This window comes from Arvicola amphibius, chromosome 4 (genome assembly GCF_903992535.2).
Source record: "Arvicola amphibius chromosome 4, mArvAmp1.2, whole genome shotgun sequence".
NCBI lineage: Eukaryota > Metazoa > Chordata > Mammalia > Rodentia > Cricetidae > Arvicola > Arvicola amphibius.
The window spans coordinates 138,422,375-138,443,316 of record NC_052050.1 but is presented as its reverse complement, the minus strand read 5'-3'; the positions used below and the strand labels follow the sequence as shown (position 1 = coordinate 138,443,316).

General features: G+C 43.5%; 1 protein-coding gene across 1 annotated transcript; it reads left to right on the top strand.

Annotated features, from left to right (window-relative positions):
* Positions 1–1,085: 1,085 nt before the first annotated feature.
* Saraf (store-operated calcium entry associated regulatory factor) lies at positions 1,086–20,492 on the top strand. Its single transcript, XM_038328295.1, has 6 exons — positions 1,086–1,342; positions 7,587–7,765; positions 14,702–15,107; positions 17,234–17,354; positions 17,948–18,108; positions 19,835–20,492. Exons 1-6 carry the CDS (start codon positions 1,237–1,239, stop codon positions 19,858–19,860), a joined length of 999 nt encoding a protein of 332 aa, XP_038184223.1. The 5' UTR covers positions 1,086–1,236; the 3' UTR covers positions 19,861–20,492.
* The last annotated feature ends 450 nt before the right edge of the window (positions 20,493–20,942 follow it).

Genomic DNA, 20,942 nt, shown 5'->3' with positions numbered 1-20,942 from the left:
TCTATTATCGTTGCAGGTATTTTAAGGTTGCTGGATTCAGTCCAAGCGCCCCATATCATGTTCTAATCCCTAGAAATTTACTTTTCCTCTCCGACCTTGCTTGCCTATCTCTTGCTTCCTATTTACAATTTACAAATTCTCGGCGGTATCTACATTACAGCACCCGCCTGGCCGGTACTGATAAGTGTGTTAAATGCTCAACCTGAAAAGGCTGAGTGATTGACAGCTCCCCAAAACAGAGGGGGGCGGGGGAGGGCTAACTCACCGTGCCCTAGGTTAGGTTAGAGCCCTGCTTTTTTTTTTTTTTTTTTTTTAGGGGCGGTTTTATTCCTTATCATTCACTGCTCAAGCTTCAAGCTTCAAAGTCATTTCTTGAGTCCGGCCCTTCCCGGATTTGCCTCCAGATGCTTATTGTTATATTTTTGCTAACAAATTTACCATTACCTATTATTTTTAGTTTGTCCTATGCTACATCAAGTTTTCCAAATACAAAGACCTTGTTATTCCCCACGGCTAAAACAGTGGCTGTTATATTTTATTTTAGTGTATTAGGCATTCAACATGTATTTGTTGAACGAACTCATCCAAGAAACTCAGATTCGCAGGATTCAAAGCCCAGGAAAACGTTTTGTGTGGGGTGTTATCTATTCGTTCAGGATTGCCTCCTCTTGGCTTCCTGTACATTCTAACGGCGTTCATGTCTTAGGAACAGTGCAAGGTTCCAAGTTCGGAAATCACAATGTTACCTTCCACCTGATTCCTTTTTAGGACAGGGTACTAGAACACCAACCCGCAAAATAACGTCCTTTGGAAAGCTTACTGATATTTTGGATATACGGATTACCAAACTACTTCCTTGATTTCCCTTCCAGAAAATTTTTAGCCTCTTAAACTGTGGTAGCTCAGCACTAAATGAACCTTCCGGAACCTTCCAGCACTCTCCAGTCAGACACAACACGCCTGTCTGAGCCTAGACTCCGCCCATGCGACAGCACCCCGTCTGGTCCCGCCCTCAAAGAGGCGGAGCCCTAAGGGGAGGGGCAGGACGCGGCCAATCACGGACGCCTACGTGCCGCAGCGGTAGTGACGTCAGGGTGGCGCAGGTCGCAGAACCGTCGCGCCGCGCTGCAGTCGGTCTCTTTTCTCTTGGCTGTGGGTTCCCGGGGTCGCTGCGCAGCGGTGGGAGCATTTCCGCAGCGGGTCTCGGGCCACCGAGCGCTGTCTTCACCCAGTGCCATGGCCGTGGCCGCTGTCGGCCGCCCGGGAGCCGCGCGCCGCTGGCTGTTGCGCCTGCTGTCATTCCTGCTAGTGGCCGGCCCTGTGCTGTGCTGGAACGACCCTGGTGAGTGCCGCCCTACGGACGGGTGCCCGTGCCCTGCACGGCTGCCGTTTTAGACCAGTTTCCTCCCGTCTGTCCTCTCCTGGCTCCTTTACTTTCCGTACCCATCCTGGCTCTTTTGATTTTTTTTTTTTCCTCCCGGTGAGAACCTCTAGGAGTGGGCGGGGCGCAAGGTTCTGTTTTTAAAAGTCGCCTTCTCCATGTCCCTGGACTCCCAGATTGTCCGCTTTCACGGACACTACGGCCGCATCCTTGAGTCCTGATGACAAGTTTGACTTTCACCTGCGCATCTTACCTTGTTATCATGGCTGTTCGATGTCATCATCGCCCACTGTTGTCATGGCTGCCTGTTGCTATGGCTCGCAGTTGCCATGCCACCAGCAGTCTCTGAGTCATGCTTAGGGGCCAGGACTGCAAACTTGGGAATTCTGGATTATATTGGTTTTGTAAACAGGGTTTCCGCTGTTTTTTTTTCTAGTTAGTACTTTTTCTGAACTTTTAGGTGATGGTATGAGAATTGATTACTCGGGAGGGAGCCCTGTATCTATTTAAATGTAGAAATAAACTATCCGTCTTTAAAAATGACATTTTTGGTTTGGAGAGGAAAACTGTCAGGCATGGAAAATTCAGCAATAGCAGAACATGCTTGGATTTTGAATTTAGTAACAGGTTTATTTGTGCAAGGTACTTTCTTCCTGTGTGCTGAATTCAGTGAGACAATCGGTCCCCACTTCACACTTGAGTAACCTTTAATTTGAGAAGGATGCTTTGTTGTCGGGAGTTAAGAAGCCACTGTTCGCTTTGCTTACGTAATCCTAGAAGGTTGTGTGAAAATGAAAGACCTGATTAGAATTTATTTAAAACCTGGGGAACTTGAGAGATATAAACTCAGGGGAATTAGAAGGAATAAAAAACAAAACAAAACAAAAAAACCCCAACCACATTTAAATTAATGGTGAACCACTTCCTGGTGGTTCTTTCTACACTTGCGGTAAAACGTATTGTTCTGGATCAGAAAGCACCGAAATATTTTGCAGTATTAACTCGATTGGTGTCAACCTCATTTTAAGATCTTCAGGAATTGACTTATGAAGGGGTCTGATTGGAATATCAATTATCAAGACTTGGTGAAGCACCTCCCCAATTTATTTTTTGTTTACGTTGTCTTTAGGTAATATAGAACACGCAGTAATATGTCTGGGGAGGGGGGAGCACCATTCTAAGACGACTTAGTTTTTCGATTTTTTTTCTCTTGATATTTCCTCCGACCTGCCTGTACCTTGACTGCTGAGAGAGTAACTGTGGAGAACAGTGTCCTGCCCCCGAGGAATTTACATCTATTGAGGAGGAGTAGACGGTGAACACGTAGATAGCTTGTCACGTGGTGAAATGAGTTACAGAGAGTGGTAAAACAATGAGCGGGCACAAGTGGGGACTTTAGAAATATCCATCCATCAGGGAAGAAGTCACCGTTAAAGTGACATTTTTGAGAAACCTGAAGAGAGGAAGGCGTTAAATGTTATGATATAAATTTTCAAAAGTTCATGTGGGTTAGCCTTTGGAAAATGAGTGGGCCGGAAGCAGGAGTGAAAAGCTGTCTATAGTAGGCGCCAAGAGCAGTGACCCCTTTAGGTCAGGGGAGAGCCAGTGCTGTTGGATTATGTCATCTGTGCTGAAGTTGGGTGTTGTGATGGGGTGTCAGGGGGGCAATGGTGGCGCATACCTTCAGTCCCAGCATGGGGAGGTGGTCTACAGAGCCAACCTGGTCTACAGAGCAAGTTCTAGCATAGCAGGACTGCACAGAGAAACCCTGTCTTTAAAAGAAGGGTGGTGTAAGAGTTCTGGCTTGAGAGAAGTGTTCGTTCATCAGTTTCCTAATTTCTGGGAAGTGTGGGGGGATTGAATTCAGGGGTCTTGGCTTCATTTGTCTTAAGCCTGACAGCTGAGAAAAGAGTTTGAATGACGAGTCTGGAGTTGAGGGGATTCTGTGTGTGCTTTGCCTGGTGTAACAAGTGGGGGTGGGCATAAGGTGAGCTTTTTATCCTTACACCTGAAGGCTCTCTAGAGAATGCTGCTCTGGGGTTACGGTAGTTATACTCCTGTGTGCATAGTTCCTAAAATATCCTTGGAACTGTTTCTCATACTCAGTCACCTGCTATGCATCAAATATTCTGGCAGGCAGTTTTATTAAATTATGCCTAAGGTTTACAATAAATTGAAAGATTACTATCTTAATTTACAGGTGATAGAACTTATGAACAGACAAATTTATTGCCTTGGCCAAAGTCATACTAAGTTGGTGATGTCAGTTCAGTGTTCTCTGCATTATTCAAGCCTCCTATGGGAAATTCAAGCTATTCTTATTTCACTTATTCATAGTACAATTCTTAAAATTATGGAACATTTTCATTATTTTAGTTTTTGTGTACTAGGTAGTAATTTGGATTTAGTATAGCAAAATTTAATATAGTTCTTGGAAATTAATTTAGAGTTTTTTTTTTCTTTTTTTGGAGACACTGTCTTATATATAGTTTAGGATAGCCTTGAACTTAAGGTGCTGCTGCCTGGGCTTCCTAAGTGTTTAGATTTTAGCTCTTTCTCCCATACTGAACTAAGTTTGTGTGTGGCTGCAGGTGGGTTTTCTTCTAGCTGCACCATAGTTCTATTCCGTTCATTAAAGACGATTCTCACACCCCCCCCCCCCTTATTTTTGTTGTCAGCTTAAGTATTGTTTGTCTGCGGCTGAGCTTGGTACCACTGTGTAAAGAAAGTGCATGAAGGATAGTGTGGCTGCTTTGGATTAGGTCAAACATTTATTAATAAGGACTCTTCAGATGTCAGCTCCAGAAATTTCCTTAAGCTGTCTGGTCAAAACTGCCTCTGAAGTGCACCTTTGGAATTGGATTAAACTCAATGATTTGCTATCTGTCTGTCTGTCTGTCTATCTATCTATCTATCGACAGGTACTCTATGGTTTTTAGTTTTTTCAGACAAGGGCTTATGTAGTCTAGGCTGGTCTCAAACTCCTTTTAGCCAATTGTAACCATTAGTGAGAGTAAATCCTCTTGGCATCCGTCACTCTGTTTTCTGCATGCTGGTTAATTACTCATTAAAGCGGCCTTATCTGTCTTGTGAAGTTACTCTTTCCTCACTTGGATTGGAGAACAATTTGTGTACCCATCTTGGCACCATGCCAGAGTTTTACCACTAATTACTCCTTGGCTGAATCTGTCTCCTAAGGGTTAGAAAATGAAAGTGAAATTTTTTCTAATTCTGCCAGTTTTAATTATTAACTCACATTATAAGGAGTGAGGTGGAGCTCTCCCTTAACAGTTGAGGCTGTTTATGATCCTATTCCTGCTGGGGAATCAGGCTGCATGTTACATTTTAATCTTTAATAACTTTTTAAAGTAGGGAAGTAATTGGTTGCCCCTTTAGCAATGAGCAAATTCTTGTTTTTTTTTTTTTTTTTTGGTTTTTTGAGACAGGGTTTCTCTGTGGCTTTGGAGCCTGTCCTGGAACTAGCTCTGTAGACCAGGCTGGTCTCGAACTCACAGAGATCCGCCTGCCTCTGCCTCCTGAGTGCTGGGATTAAAGACGTGCGCCACCATTGCCTGGCATGAGCAAATTCTTGATGTTCACTGAATATCATGATTTCTCATTTCTGTAATTTTCACGATTTGATTCTCTATTTGTTTATTTATTTATTTATTTTCTATTTGTTTTAAAAATACAGAATAATTTATATTTTAAATGAGAACAAATAATAGTATTTTAGAAGTTGGAAAAAGATAACAATTGATACTGAACACATTGCCTTTATTTTCTTTTTTCTTTTTTTTTTTAAATATTTATTTATTTATTACATATACAGTGTTCTGCTTGCATGTATACTTGCAGGCCAGAAGAGGGCACCAGATCTCATTACAGATGGTTGTGAGCCACCATGTGGTTGCTGGGAATTGAACTCAGGACCTCTGGAAGAGCAATCAGTGCTCTTAACCTCTGCGCCATCTCTCCAGCCCCCTGCCTTTATTTTCTTTATGTTTTGAGAGTTTTGTGACTTACACAAAGAAGATGAGCCAAGTTTTGCAATTGAAATGTTTATTAAAACTTTTTAGGCAGGGCACTGTGGCACATGCCTTTAAACCCATCACTCAGGAAGTAGAGCAACAGTTCTCTGTGAGTTTGAGGCCAGCCAAGTCTACAAAGTGAGTTCCAGGACAGCCAGGCCTGTTCTACAGAGAAACCCTGCCTGGGGTGAGGCAGGAACATGAGGGACACGACACACCAGTTTGTAAGCCAGAGAGATGGTACGGTGGGCTCAGGTGCCCGCTGCCAAGCCCGATGACCTGAGTTCCGGTGCCTGGGACCCACATGGAGAAAGGAGAGAGCAGTGTCACAGACTGCCCTCTGCCCTCCACACGCTACTGGTGCGCACTCAAACACATATACAAATACAAATTTGAAAAATCTCTGTCTGGGTTTTTGTTTGTTTGATTTTTGTTTTTTGAAACAGGTCTCATGTTGCCTAGGCTGGCTTTGAACTCAGTGTGTAGCAGAATTGGGCTTGAACTCCTGGGGATAAAACTTCATTAATACTTTAATAGATTGGTTAAGAAGATGAGGGGAATGTGTAGTTATAGAACTGCGTGTCAGCCAGGTCAGGTCCCCACAGAAGGAATTCCCGGGATGATTCATTTATCTGTGAGGACACAGAGCAAGCACGTGGAGATTTACATGCTGTCTTGTCTAGCAGTTAGCTCCCATCTTTATCCCTGGAATCAGTTGAGATTATGGAGCCTCTTCCCTCCCTTCTTCATCTTACTGCTGCTGAATTTTGAAAACCACAGTCATGAACCCAGCCGTTGGCCAGAAGAAATCTGTGATCTGAGATCACAGAGATTACCTCCATGACTATCAGCGCCTCCCGTCTGTGGGACGGAAGGCCTCTGCATCTGCTCCCCACGTGAGCAGCCCCCAGTGAGTCACTTATCTCACTGGTCAGTCTTGCTTTGCTGACCAGTTGCAGTTGTTTGAGAAGGGAATCTGGATATTTAGCCCAGCTTGGCCTCCACTTCATAATTTGCCTTAGCTTCCTAAGTGCAGAGGTTATGCCCAGCTAGAGACGAACAGTTGTGCATGCTATGTGTCAGGATCTGCCTTGGCTATGCACACTGAACTACCCAGCCCCGTTTGTTCACTAACTTGCCCTGTCCTGTCCACCAGCCTCGTAGAATGGAAGTGCCTCATAGTCAGCCCACAATTCCGAGTATTGGATTCAGTTTATCGTTTGGCTTTTCTAATTGTGTGCCAATTACGGTATAATTTTGTATTTATATTTAACTGTTGTACACACACCAGTTGGTGCCATGCGTGTGCTGGTGCCTGTGAATGCCAGAAGAGGGTGTCAGATCCCCCAGAGGAGCTCTCGCCAGTTAACCTCATGGCTGTAAGTATTGAACCTGCTCTTGAGGCATTTCAGTTTGTAAGGCCAGTTTTAAATTGGTTTTGATGTCGGTCTGACAGGTGAATTGTAAATGGAGATCTGTGTCTGCTAACATAAATGACTGACCATGATTATGATTAAGAAATGAAGAGGCTTAGAGAGACAGCCCAGTAGGTAAAGGTACTTGCCACACAAGCCTGATAAGTTTGCTCCCCTCAGCCCGGAGAACTGGCTCCCATAGCTGTGCTCTGATTCCTCACATGTGTGATGGTGAGGGCACCTGCAAATCCCTTACACACATGAAGGAGAGAGTTTGAAGGATGGAGCTTACTGTGTGTTCCAGTTTGTATTCGGTAAACTAATAAGTATCTAAGCTTTGTATTTTTGTTATGATCTGATTGGGTATTTTTCAGGCTGGTAATCATGGTTATGACAGAAATGGGGAGCTGGAGAAAGTAAGATTGGCTTTTAAAAGGTAAAGGTGAGCTGGGTGTTGGTGGTGCACACCCTTAATCCTAGCACTTGGTGGGAAGAGGCAGTCGGAACTCCCCGAGTTTGAGGCCAGCCTGGTCTACAGAGCGAGTTCCAGGACAGCCATGGCTACACAGCACTCATGATGCAGTGACAAGAGGTTTAAATGTGTGGTCATCTGGGTTTTGTGAGAAAGTCTGGGATGCTGTTAGGGTGACTTTGTGTCCTCTCTTCATCACCTCCAAAGTCAAGAAAGACACTTGACTTTGAAACTGCTCTTCCTGTTCAAGTCTGAGGTGCTCATTCTGATGTGTGTTCTTATTTCAGACAGAATCCTGTTGCGGGATGTGAAAGCTCTTACCCTTCACTATGACCGCTACACCACCTCCCGGAGGCTGGACCCTATCCCTCAGCTGAAATGTGTTGGAGGCACAGCTGGTTGTGATGCCTATACCCCCAAGGTGATCCAGTGCCAGAACAGAGGCTGGGACGGCTATGATGTGCAGGTAAAAGCTCCTGCTGTAGCAACAGTTTCGATGGAGTTCTGTGGTGTGACACTATCCCTGGGGACGTGAGCAAACATCCACTCACCCCAGATAGGGAACTTAATGACAGACCACACAGTAAGGAGACCACTAACGTTTATTGGGGTTACCTATAGGGGCTTGGATGACGTGTTACTAACAGGAGCAGAAATAACTCTAAGACAGCTACATCTTCAAAAGCCCCCTCAGCCTGGGTCACAGCTCATGAGGCTGGGAGCCTGGTAGCTGGGCGAGTGGAGCGTGTCTCTTAGAAGTCCTCACCGCTTGCATCCCCTTCGCAAGGAGAGGCCTTCTTCTTACTTTCAGAGCTTAGTGAGCGTCCCTGCAGGATGGAGTGAGTCATCTCTAGTTAGAACAATAGTCATGTCTTAGTGAGCGTCCCTGCCAGGTGGAGGTTTCTTCTTGGCGAAAATGATGCACAGCAAATTTTAATCCAATAAATTGTTGTGACATCAGTGTTTTGGAAAAACTAATATTCTTGCTTGATAAAATCTTTAAGTAGTTCAGAGTTTTATTATTTTGTTTTTGAGATAGGATCTCAGTGGGTAGGCCTAGTGACCTGGAACTGGCTCTGTAGTCCAGGCTGACCTTGAACTCACAGTGATCTTCCGCTTCTTTCCAAATGAAATGCTGGGATTAAATGCGTGTGCCACCCTGTCTGACCCAAGCCTATGTTTGCTGGTGATACTGGTTTTACAGCTCCCCCCTCCCACTATTACTTAATTAGAATCTCCTGGCTAATGCAGACATCTCACATCCAATGTAAAGTACTTTTACATGTAATTTACATTTTAAAATGCTTTTACATGGGGATGTGGGTGATAATGTTGTATAGAGCCCTTTAAGCACATATAAAATGTGTCATATACCAATGACTAGGACAGTAGGAAAGTCATCTAGTAGGAGAGTGAAAAAAGTACTTGAATTGTGAACATACAGCAAAGTGGTGTGGAGCTGTGTCTGGTGGAGGACTCTGGTGCACACTCAGGAGGTACGGGTGCTGTGCTGGGAAGGAGCCTCTTGTGTGGGCGCATGCTCAGCAGCAGCGGTTTATGCGGAAACCCGGCACTCAGAGAGACTGCTCTAGCATGCACTGTTGTAGATTCAGCTTGCTCTGTTTACTTAGACCAACAAATTCAGACATCTTTTCCCGAGTGAAATCAATACTTAGTATAGTGATAACAACAGCAAAAAGAGAAATTGCATATTATATAAATAAACAACATTTGGGCTTCAAAGAACTCATCAAGAAAGGCGCCCCAAAGCTGGGTTTGGTGGCGCACACCTTTAGTCCCAGCCTTCAGTAGGCAGAGGCAGGCGCAAAGCATCTCTGAGTTCAAGGACATCTGCTCTAAGTAGTGAGTTCCAGACAGCTAGAGCTACCCTTCCTCAATCCTCCTCCGCCAAAACAAAGCAAAAGAAAATAATAAGAAAAGAAAAGATACCCCAATCGTTTGACGCCTAGGAATATATCCAAGAGAACTGAAGACATAGTTCTTCCCAAAACTATCCAAATATTTGCAGGACTTTTGAGCTAGCTGAAACAGAAAAGCCCAGATGTCCTTTACTAATGAATAATACGCTGTAGTCTATCATAAGGTGCAGTGCTGATTCACGCTGTAGCGTGGATGAACCTGGAAATGGCACTCAGAAGCAAGGATGACAGTGACCGAGACCTGCACACCCATAATTCTGCCCTCAGCAAATGTCTCAGCAGGGGCAGGAAGAGCAGCTCAGTTAGGGTGGGGTGCTAGGAACGGAAGCGGGCGGCTGCTCGTAGGTGAGGCTTCCTTGAGGGGTGATCGTTAGATCTTCAAGCTGTTAGTACGGCTGTATGAACTTACTAAAAATGTTGAAGCCTGAGAATCTTGTGTGAATCACACCTCAGCAAGGCTGTTTCATAAACAGTGAAACAGTGTGGCCAACTCGAGAGAGAAATAGTTTGAACAAAACCTAACAGAAAGGCAGTAGACCCTGTCCTAGCTTGTATTTCTAAACATTGTGAGGGAAGCATTTTATCTGTTTAAAATGAAGAATTTAAACTGAACTCATTGTTTACTTAGTTTATGGTGGTGCTGGATGTAAACCTTGAACGTTGTCCATGCTCAGCTCCTGAGCTGCAATCCAGTTTCCTTTGTTTATAGTGAGGGGAGGTCTTACTGTGTTCCCTGTAGTGAGGGGAGGTCTTACTGTGTTCCCTGTAGTGAGGGGAGATCTTACTGTGTTGTAGTGTGGAGCTGCGGGCTGCATTCCTGCTGCCTAGCTCCCAGCCACCAGCTAGCTTTATCCGAAATAATTACACGGAAACTGTATTCTTTTAAATACTGCCTGGCCCATTATTTTCAGCCTCTTATTCACATCTTGACTGACCCATATCTAATAATATATGTAACACCATGAGCGGTGTCTTACCGGGAAGTTTCTAGCGTACGTCCATCTTGGGCTGGAGCTTCATTGCATCTCTCTCTCTCTGAGGAGAGGCAAGGCAGTCTGCCTAATTTAGGAGAGGTGTGGCATCTGACTGAGCCATCTACCTCACTTCCTTCTTCCTGTTCTATCTACTCCACCCACCTAAGGGGCAGTCTATCAAATGGGCCAGGCAGTTTCTTTATTAGCCAGTGAAATCAACTCAAACAGAAGACTCTCCCACATCACTTCCCCTTTTTCTGTTTAAACAATAAAAAGAAGGCTTTAACTTTAACATAGCAAAATTACATATAACAAAACAGTTATCAAGTAAGAATTACAGTTACAGTATTTATATCTACTTTATCTTTTATCATAACAAAGGAAAACTATAACTATCTATCTATTCTTCAACTCCATCAAAGACTCCAGAAGAACACAATATTACCTAGGTGAACAAGAAACAAACAACTTCCAAACTCTAGAAATAACAGAGACAACTTGCTGCCTGGACAGTCACCCAACGTTCCTCTGTACCGTTGGGGCATCCATCTTCAGCCTACAGGCCCATAGTTTCCAGCAGACGTTTCCATGAAGCAGGAAATTTCAAAGGCAGTTCAGTCAGTATCTGCTGTGTCCTGCAGAATGTCTCGCAGACTCTTTCATGAGTCAGGAACCCCAAAGAATCATCTCATATTTAGGCAAGTTCAGAAGTCCTCTCTGTGGGTTCTCTGTGTCCAGTTTATGCAACAGTCCAAGCAAAAGCAGTTTCTTGCCCAATGGCTATCAAACTCCATAAGTAGCCTCTTCGATGCCCATCTTTCTCTTGAAGTAGCTTGTGCTGCCAGGAGCAGATGTGTCTCATTGTCATGAAAAGTCCTAAGTTATTAAGACATTTAGGTGGAATATTCTGTAGTCTTTGAAAGATATGAAGAATGTCTATCTTACTGAAATATATCTTTATATATCTAGAAAATCTAACTAACATGACTATAAGCTTTACTATTATTGATGATTATTCATTAACAACCTATATTTCCTAATTATACATTACATTTTTAAAAGAACTACACAATCACAATACCTTAATCAAGATCAGAAATACATATAAGAAGATTGACCTTAATATCATTAACCAAGATTCACAACAATCCAACTTATTTATATCTATATCATCTCCCCCTTTAAATGTAAAAGAACATTTATAAACAATATTTGGGAATATGGGCGCAGTTATTTCTCTCCAAACTGCTTCCTGCTGAATGGGGACGCTGTTAATCAGATATTTCATGGTGTAACCTTTGTGCCAGGTTCATCTCAGTCATCAGTTGGGTGAAGTAATTTTCTGAAGGTGTTCACAGCAACCTTTCAGGAGGGCGTGGTCTATCATACCATATTGGGATAGAAGCAATCCACAGAGTCTCATTTTCTGTAAAAATAAAAGAAGAATCTCTTTTCCAAAGTATCATATCCTTAGATCCAAATTCTGAAGTCAAGGTATTTTCAAAATATCTATGTTGTATTAGTTCAGCAGCATTTATAAACAAATATCTTTTAGCAGCTGTTGCTCCTTCCTCAGCATTCAAACAATCCAAAGAGAGCATAATAGCATACAGTATCAAGATTCTCTGTGCATTTTCCATCTTTGTGCAGCTTTGTTTTAACCTCTATTTCGTTTATTTTTATTTTTACTTTTACTTTTTGAGATAGGTTCTCTGTATATCTTTGTCCTGGAATAACTCTGTAGACCAGGTTGTCCTTGAACTCTCAGAGATCCACTTGCCTTTGCAACCCAAGTGCTGGGATTAAAAGCGTATGCTACCACACCTAGAACTCACAGAGATCTGTCTGTCTCTGCCTCCCAGGCATTGGGATTAAAGGTGTGTGCTGCCACACCTTGAAGTCACAGAGGTCAGTCTACCTCTGCCTCCCAAGTGTTGGGATTAAAGGTGTGTACCACAACAACAAACTACTTCCTTTTTTTCTTTTTCTTTTTTTTTTTTTTTTTACTTTTAAGAACTTTAACCTTTTGCCTGCATATATTTTTAACACAGTGTAAACCACTTAGACATTTTCTTCGACTTTGAATTTTTCTTTTACTGTATATCTCTCTTTCTGACTACATGAGTCTTTACTTTCCAAACAATATCAGTAGGACTAAAGGAATGACTTTGACAGCTAGATCCAGCCCATTCCTTAGCTTTCCAGCCTCATAGCAGAGGTACTGGCTGTAGCCATGTTTATCACCACAGCTCTGTAGCGGTTCAAGGTCCCTGCCAGCAAGCAAGCTGCAACAGTGTTAAACAACAATCAAAAGTTCCATAGTCAGGACCGCCTGCTTGAAAGAGTCAGAGTTTGCCCTGGCAGGATGGCCCAGAAAGCCAGCATTTTAAAACAGCGCAACTTTTTTCCTGCTACAGCTGAAAACTGAAAAGCTTTTCATCAACACCGTTTAAGTGTTTTGTGGCAGGACCTCTTAATGAGCTGCAGGGCTTTGCAGCTGAAGCTGAGTCAGGAAGCCTCTCTTAGATGAGAGCGCTTGCTCAGACCTGAGAAATCGCTGTAATCAAGAAAACATGCTTTTCTCTAGTCTTTCCCAAGCTTTCTCAGGCTTTCTGTGGATTCAGTTATCCACGTTGGGTGCCATTCTGTAGTGTGGGGCTGCGGGCCAGCTTCCTGCCGCCCTGCTCCTGATCGCCGGCTAGCTTATGCCCCGAAATAATAACACACAAATTGTATTCTTTTAAACACTGCCTGGCCCATTATTTCTAGCCTCTTATTGTCTAATTCTCACATCTCTTGCTTTAACCCATATCTAATAATCTGTGTAGCACCATGAAGTGGTGCCTTACTGTTTAGTTTCTAGCGTACGTCCATCTTGGGCTGGAGCTTCATTGCATCTCTCTCTCTGAGGAGAGGCAAGGCAGTCTGCCTAATTTAGGAGAGGTGTGGCATCTGACTGAGCCATCTACCTCACTTCCTTCTTCCTGTTCTATCTACTCCACCCACCTAAGGGCCGGTCTATCAGATGGGCCAGGCAGTTTCTTTATTAATTATCCAATGAAATCATCAGATAGAAGGCACACCTACATCACTGTGTTCCCTGGATGATCTGGAACCTGGTATGTAGCCTAGGCTGGCCTTGGCCTTGAGTCTCCTATCTCAGCACTCCACGCCACCGACATAAATCTGGGCCATTGTGCCTGCCTGAGAACACCTGCTTCCTCTGTGTCTCTCATCTCTGTCTCTCTCTGGTAAAATTCAAGCAGATATGGATTCTTTTTGTAGTTTTCTAAATACATCTTTAAAAAGCTAGAGAAGATTATGTAGAATTTAGACCCTGTTAAGTCAGTCTGTGGTTTTTACAAAATATGTGTAGAAAGTTTCGATTTGCAAAAGGTGATCTGCTGTATGCAGTGTTTGATCTTATGTATTGGATGCTGATTTAAAAATTTATTTTACTGCATTTACATCATTTCCCCTTCCTTTTCCTCTCTCTAACTCCTTTCACGCTCTCCTTAAATTCATGGCCTCTTTTTAATTGTTACCACATATATGATAATATATAATGTACATAATTAATATGTAAATACAATGTGCTGAGTCTACTCAGTTTTGCAAGCATGTATATTGCTTGCAAAAGAACTGGCCACTTGGTATTGGGATAACTAATTAGGGCCTCTTCCCTGATGCTGATTCTAGAGAATCTAGCTATAAGAGGAAGTTCTTTGCCAATAGTGGCAAGCAGGTAATAGTTTGAAAATTTGCCTCAGGTTTATAAATTATTGAATACTTAACACGTTCATAAGAATCTGTAATGTATATTACGGAATACCTAACATGTACGGAAGAATTTGTAATGTATATTATGGAATACCTAACATGTACAGAAGAATCTGTAATGTATATTATGGAATACCTAACATGTGCAGAAGAACATGTAATGTATATTATGGAATACCTAATGTGCAGAAGAACATGTAATGGGGACTAAGGAAAAGCCACAAAGTACCCAGCTTAAGTAGGTTGCTAATGTCTGGGATTTCTTTTTTTAATATTTATTTATAAATTATGTATACAGTATTCTATCTGTGTGTATGCCTGCAGGCCAGAAGAGGGCGCCAGACCTCATTACAGATGGTTGTGAGCCACCATGTGGTTGCTGGGAATTGAACTCAGGACCTTTGGAAGAGCACGCAATGCTCTTAACCACTGAGTCATTTCTCCAGCCCCCGTAGGTTGCTAATGTAACTACTTTTTTTGAAGGTCCGAGTTTGTCTCCTCCTTACATACTTACTGTCTTGAATTTGTGAATTATCCTTTTGCTCTCTTGCAGTTTTGTGACAGCTATGATATATATTGAAGGAAAAGAATCTTGCTCTCGGGGGGAGGGGGGAAGTGGGAGGAGGTGGAAATTTTTAATAAAATTTTTAATAAATTAAAAAAAAAGAATCTTGCTCTTAGAGCCAGTTTCTATTTCTTCTTTCACAGTGGGAATGTAAGACCGATTTGGATATCGCATACAAATTTGGAAAAACGGTGGTGAGCTGTGAAGGCTACGAGTCCTCTGAAGACCAGTATGTCCTCAGGGGTTCCTGCGGCCTGGAGTATCAATTGGATTACACGGAACTGGGCCTGAAGAAACTGAAGGAGTCTGGAAAACACCAGGGCTTCTCTGATTATTATCACAAGCTGTACTCTGCAGATTCCTGTGGTGTTGGCGGGTTGGTTACGATTGGGGTTCTCCTTGCTCTTGCCTTTGCGGTGTATAAATTCTTCCTCAGTGACGGCCAGGCTTCTCCACCGTATTCCGAGTACCCTCCCTATTCCCAGCGCTATCAGAGGTTTACCAATGCTTCAGGAGCACCTCCGCCGGGCTTTAAGTCTGAGTTCACAGGTATGTTTCCCTGCTTAAGTGCAGTAAGTGGGTTGCATGTGAGCGGGTGAGTCTTGCTCTTGTTCTGTTTCTGAATAAGAGACTAATTGCATCTGGAAACAAAACATTCGTCTGTTTACTGGGTAAAAAAAAACAAAAAACAAAAAACAAAACTCTTCTTTTTTCAAAAAAGTAAAAAAAAAATAATGTATGTATCTTTGTACATGTGTGGGTGCTTGTGGAGGCCAGAAGTGGGTGTCAGATCCTCTGGGACTGGAGGTACAAGTGGTTTTATTTAGCTGTCTGATATACATCCTAGAAACCAAACTTGGTCCTCTGGAAGAACAGCAGGTTCTCTTAGTAATCAAGCTACCTTTCCAAACCTTCCTTCTTCTAAAGAAAAATTTTAAGTATGTATATTACTGTGTATGTTCACTATCTCTGTGTGTGTAGGGGCGGATGTGGCATGGTGTGGATGTGGCGGTCAGAGGACAGCCGTGGACGGCCACTCCCTTCCACCTTTATCGAGTTTATATGGAGCTGGACTCGCAGTTGTCACAGTGGCAGCTGCACAACACCTTTCCCAGCTGAGCCAGGCAGCTGCCCTCTGCTTCCTACAGTGTATTGTGGTCACTGTTAAAGTTGCCTGGTAGATTGTAGATCATCATTCTAGCTGGGAAACTCAGTTGATTTGTAATAAACATTATTTTGATTTCTACTTCACTATACACACAAAAAAAAATAGAACTTAACATAAAAAGTAAAACAACTTACTAGAATGAAATAGAATATAGGCAGTTTTTCTGTGTGTGTATGTGTGTGTGCTTTGAGTGTGTGTGTGTGTGTGTGTGTGTGTGTGTTTGAGTGTATCTGAGACAGAGTCTCACTGTATAGACCTGGCTGTCCTGGAACTCACTCTGTAGATCCGCCTGTCTCTGCCTCCCTGGCTAGATAAAGATTAATAGCACAGAAAGTACTAACTGTGAAAGGAAAAATAGGTAATCTAGACTTCATATAACTTCAGAATGTCTGTTTATCAGAAATGACAAGGGCAGGCCACAGATTTGGTCTGTTAACAGTGAGGTACACAACCAAAAAGACAACAATTTTTAAAACGTACTGTTGACAGAAGACTTGTATCTAGACTACAAAGACATCCATAAGTCTGAGAAAAGACAAATCATTAAAACTGGGTGGAGGGATTTGGTTAGATGCTCAGTGAGCAAGGTGCTTGCCTCTGAGCCTGGCAACCTGAGTTTGGTCTTCAGGAGCCGGTGGAGGAGAGGATTGGCACTTGTGAGTTGTCATCTGACCTCAGTACATGCCTGCTGTGGTGCTGTGCACTCTCTCAAATACATAAATGTAACCATCTAAAGTTGAGCAGAGGATTCAAAGAGCCATTTTATAATAAAAGGATATTGAGGGAAAGATGGCTCTTGCAGAGGACCTGGATTCAATTCCCAGTATCCACATAGCAGCTCACAACTGTCTAGTCTCAGGAGTATCCTGTGCCCTCTTGTGACTTCCTTGGGCCCCAAGCATATGTAGTCATGGAATGGACAGAATTAAAGTATAGGAAATCTGATACTGTTTATCTCAGATAACATAAGCGTGTATCTATTGCGTTGTCAGGAGCTGTCTGGGGTGGGTGGTGGTTACATGGAGGGGGCAGAGAACAAGCTTATTGTTCTGTAGGTGTATAGAAGATTAGCATGCTGTCTGAGGTGCAGTTTCCTCTAAGTGCAGGATGATGTTTGTGGTCTGATGTCATAACTGCTAAATGTCAGGCTGCCTTTTTCCATTAGAGACTTAGGCAAGTTCTTGCCTGGAGTCCTTAGAGCATAGAAAGGGGGAATCTAAAAAGAGGGTTATCTTCTAGAAGCTGAGCTTGAAACAAAGGTGATACTCTTGTAGGAAAACCTCACAAATCCTAAAAATCTCTCTCCATCTCAGTCTCTCTCTCTGCCTGTGGGAAATGTGCTTCTGAGTTATAAGCCAATATTTTATAATTACCCCTTTGGAATTCAGCTTATTCATGAATTGAGGGCTGAACATTATTAGTAAGTAGTACTGTACAGATGAAATAATGAAATGTGTATATGAAGGCACTTAATCTAATAAAATAATAACGTGTATTTTATTTTAAGGACCACAAAATACTGGTTTTGGGAGCGCTTTCACAGGACAAGGCTGTGACAGTTCAGGGCCAGGGTTCTGGACTGGCCTGGGTGCTGGAGGACTGTTAGGATATTTGTTCGGCAGCAATAGGTAAGCTCTGCACTCATCGCGTTCGCCCTTAGTTCCGCCCGCGTGCCTCTGCTTTGCTTACAAAGTATTACATGCTTTCAGTTCGGTTTTGTAAGGGAACAAATGTTGGCGATCTTGCCCTATTGAATAGGAGTTTTGCCTAGAGGGGAAGGCTTGGTTTGCTTTGGTCAGTATCATGCCTATTCTTTTCCCTCGTTGTCTTCCTTCCTGTGTTCTTCTAAGAGACAGGAGAAATATGTCTGCGTGAATCTGAGCACATGCGAAGAAGGCGGGGAGGACAGCAGTTGGAAGGGACAGTTGGTAGTCTGGCGGGGAGTGATAGAGGGAGGCTTGGAAAAGAGTTTGGGCCGGTCTCGGAATGTCTTGAGTTCCACGGTCCTAGGAGCTCATCCTTGGGTTGGGAATAGAGAAGAAGGACTGCTTACTTCCCGCCCCTTTCTGCTCCCACAGCAGTTGCTGTAACTGGCAGAAGTAAACACCAAATTTGTGTTATAGTAAAATATTTGATAAAGGTGACATTTTTCTGATGATGTAGGAACAGGGAAGTGACTGGTCAGAAAAAAAGATGCCTAACTCAATTTTGTGTCTTCAAGGACGGCGACCCCCTTCTCAAACTCGTGGTACCACCCGTCTTACCCTTCTTCATACTCTGGCGCCTGGAATAGCCGTGCCTACTCCCCGCTGGGTGGAGGTGCAGGGGGCTATTCTGCATCCTCCAGCTCAAACGCAGACTCAAAGACCAGAACAGCGTCAGGTAAATACCGAGGCTGCGGCTGGGGACAGGGAAGTTCAGAACAATGTGTGAGCAGTCGCGACTTCATTCCGTGTGCCCACCTAAGACCCTGTGTGTGAGCAGACATGACTGTTTGGTGTGCCCACCAAACATGTTAGCAATACAGTTAACTGAAACTGAAACCAAATTCAAATTCATTCTTCCCGTTTTAAATATTTCCTAAAAGTGACTTGAAAAATAAGTCTTCCTGGATGTTAATGTCTATAAATGTTTAATGCCAAACCCTTAAACTCTAAGCCAGAGCCTTCAAAGTTTGTAGAGTTCTGGCCTTCAAATTCAAGAGAATTATAAAAATATATTGTTAGACTTTTTTTTTTTTTTTTTTTTGGTTTTTTGAGACAGGGTTTCTCTGCAGCTTTTTTAGAGCCTGTCCTGGAACTAGCTCTTGTAGACCAGGCTGGCCTCGAACTCAGAGATCCGCCTGCCTCTGCCTCCCGAGTGCTGGGATTAAAGGCGTGCGCCACCACCGCCCGGCTTATTGTTAGACTTTTAAAAGTGTCAACAGTATGATTATAATGCTTGCTTTAAAGAGTGAAGAGGACATTTTCTAGAAAGCAAAGATACAATAAAAAACAACAAAACACCTGCTAACTGTGAGAGGTGGTGGGAAACGGGGCATTTACAGATCTCCCTGGATTGGTTGACTTTCTTCAGGAGGAAGACCCGGAGCAATGAAATTGATAGAAACATTATAAACTGTTTAGAAACGTGAGAGAAGTCTTAGTGCTGGTTTGGATGTAAATGACATAAGCACGTCACCAACTAAACTTGAACCTAGACCTCCCTAGGGCCCAGCAGTGTCCTCTCAGATGCAGCCAGCCCCCCATAGGGAGATGGTGGTGGTTTTGCTTCCAGGATCCCCAGGCATAACGAAACCTGTGAATGCTCAAGTTCCCTGCATAAAGATGGCATAGCATTTGCATTTCAGTAGTACCGGATGCCCTCCAGGTGTTCTACATCAACTCTGAACCTCCTGTGGGCCTCTGACAGTGCACACCTTATGTATGCGGTTGTTACCCTGTGATGTTTAGGGCATGATGAGGAAGGTGGTATGTATGTGTGTGCTACAGGCGCGTCTGTAAAAATACATTCAAACTTTAGTTGGTTGAGTCTGTTAATGTGGAAACCACAGATACGGGGGCGGGGGGGCAGCAGTAGTTCAGCAGCAGAAGTACATACACTCTATGCACTACAGACTAAGCTCAGCGGTGTTCTAAGATAGCGACATCCTGTTAGTGCTGGTGTGTGTGTGTGGGGGGGTGACGGGTGGGTGGTAGTCAAGCAATACACTAAAAACATTAAAAATTCATGCTTCTTCCTCCTTGTTTCCCCCTGAGTTTGAGTTGAGAGAGGGCAGCAGGACATGGCTTAGGTCTGTTGCCCTCTCTGCATTTTTTAGATTAAACGTTGCATATTCATGGTGGTATTTGCATATTGGCATATTGCTCACCTTAGCTTACAGTGGACTCTTTCTTGGTTTCCTGATAGCAACTGTGTGTGAGGTTTTGAGACCTGGTTACTAGGAAGACCTGCTGTGCCCGTAACATCCCGTTCACCTTGTGCTTTGTAGCCTCCCCTCAGCTTGCTTTCCTGTTTCCTAACTAGAAAGTGTACAACTTGTGCAACTTCAGAAGCAGTTTTCCTTGATTTTGAAAAGCTAATGTAGACTTTCTTTTTCTCCTCTTAGGATATGGCGGCACCAGAAAACGGTAAAATCGGAAGCTGGAGGCAAACGTTGGATGCAGAGTTCTGATTTGTCACCACCTTCTCTCTAACCTGTATAATAGGAATAGCCAACCGCTGTGTGGTGTTTGTCCTGTGTCATTTTTCATGTCCTGTTTGTGGCTAAGAGTTGACATGTGACAAATGCTTACGTTTTGTGTGGTAGTGTAACGTGCAGCTCAAAGTGGTGGCTGCGGAAATTGTCCGCTTGCTCCTAAGCCTGTGGTGCCGGAGACAGCACAGCTAGCTTGAGCCGAGGCGGCTTCAGTTGATGGGTCCTTCCCTGTAGAAACAGTAATCCTCTAGTTGGTATTAAAACGTTGGGTGTTTGCTGTTCTTCCAACACGTGTCCAGCACTGGACGATTAATCACACTGATTTGTGGGTTCCAGCCACTTTTGCCTGGCAGAGACCCCTCCTGTGGTGAGCATCTGGTAAGTGGTCCTGACAAGTGACTGCGCCCACAGGAGGGCTTGAGATCACAGGTTTTCAGTTCTCAGACGGTAACATCACATGCTTCAAAGCAGTCTACAGTAGCAAAAGCATGTATTTCTCTGAGTCTTGAGCTGTTGGGTGTCGATGTAATTACATTAATGTGACAATAAATTTAAAAACCAGGAAGTATTCTCGTTCTCTGTCCACAAGCTCCCTTCTGTTTTTCTCCCTTCCACCCAGAGGAATGGATTCGTGCAGAAGCTCTGTGGCCTTGAATGGGAATTTGATTGGTGGTCCTGCTGTGGGATCTCCGGTCTGTTGCTGCTTCACCAGAAGACAGGAGACAGGAGCTGGTGAAGGGGATGGTGTTTACAGTTTGGCCAGAACTGGGGACTAAAGAGAACATTTTGGTCTCTCTCTGCTATGGCAGCCCAGCCTCCTCAATTTTCTCCCTCTTTCAGCAGTGTTTGCTTACCACAAATCATAGGGATTTGTTTACCTCTGAACACTGCTGATTGGGCAATCCTTCAGCACATGAGCCTTTAACACTGCATATCCAAACCACAGTGATCTGCTTGAGCAAGGAGTCTGCATCCTGCTAGGCATTTATCCTTTTTAGCTTTCTCCTAGTCTTCCAGA

What these genes read in the sequence shown, in the direction of transcription:
- Saraf (XM_038328295.1), top strand. Translation starts at nt 1,237, where the DNA reads ATGGCCGTGGCCGCTGTCGGCCGCCCGGGAGCCGCGCGCCGCTGGCTG. An exon ending in CTTTAAGTCTGAGTTCACAG is followed by an intron (nt 15,108 to 17,233) that starts GTATGTTTCCCT and finishes TTTTATTTTAAG; the next exon opens with GACCACAAAATACTGGTTTT. An exon ending in TATTTGTTCGGCAGCAATAG is followed by an intron (nt 17,355 to 17,947) that starts GTAAGCTCTGCA and finishes TGTGTCTTCAAG; the next exon opens with GACGGCGACCCCCTTCTCAA.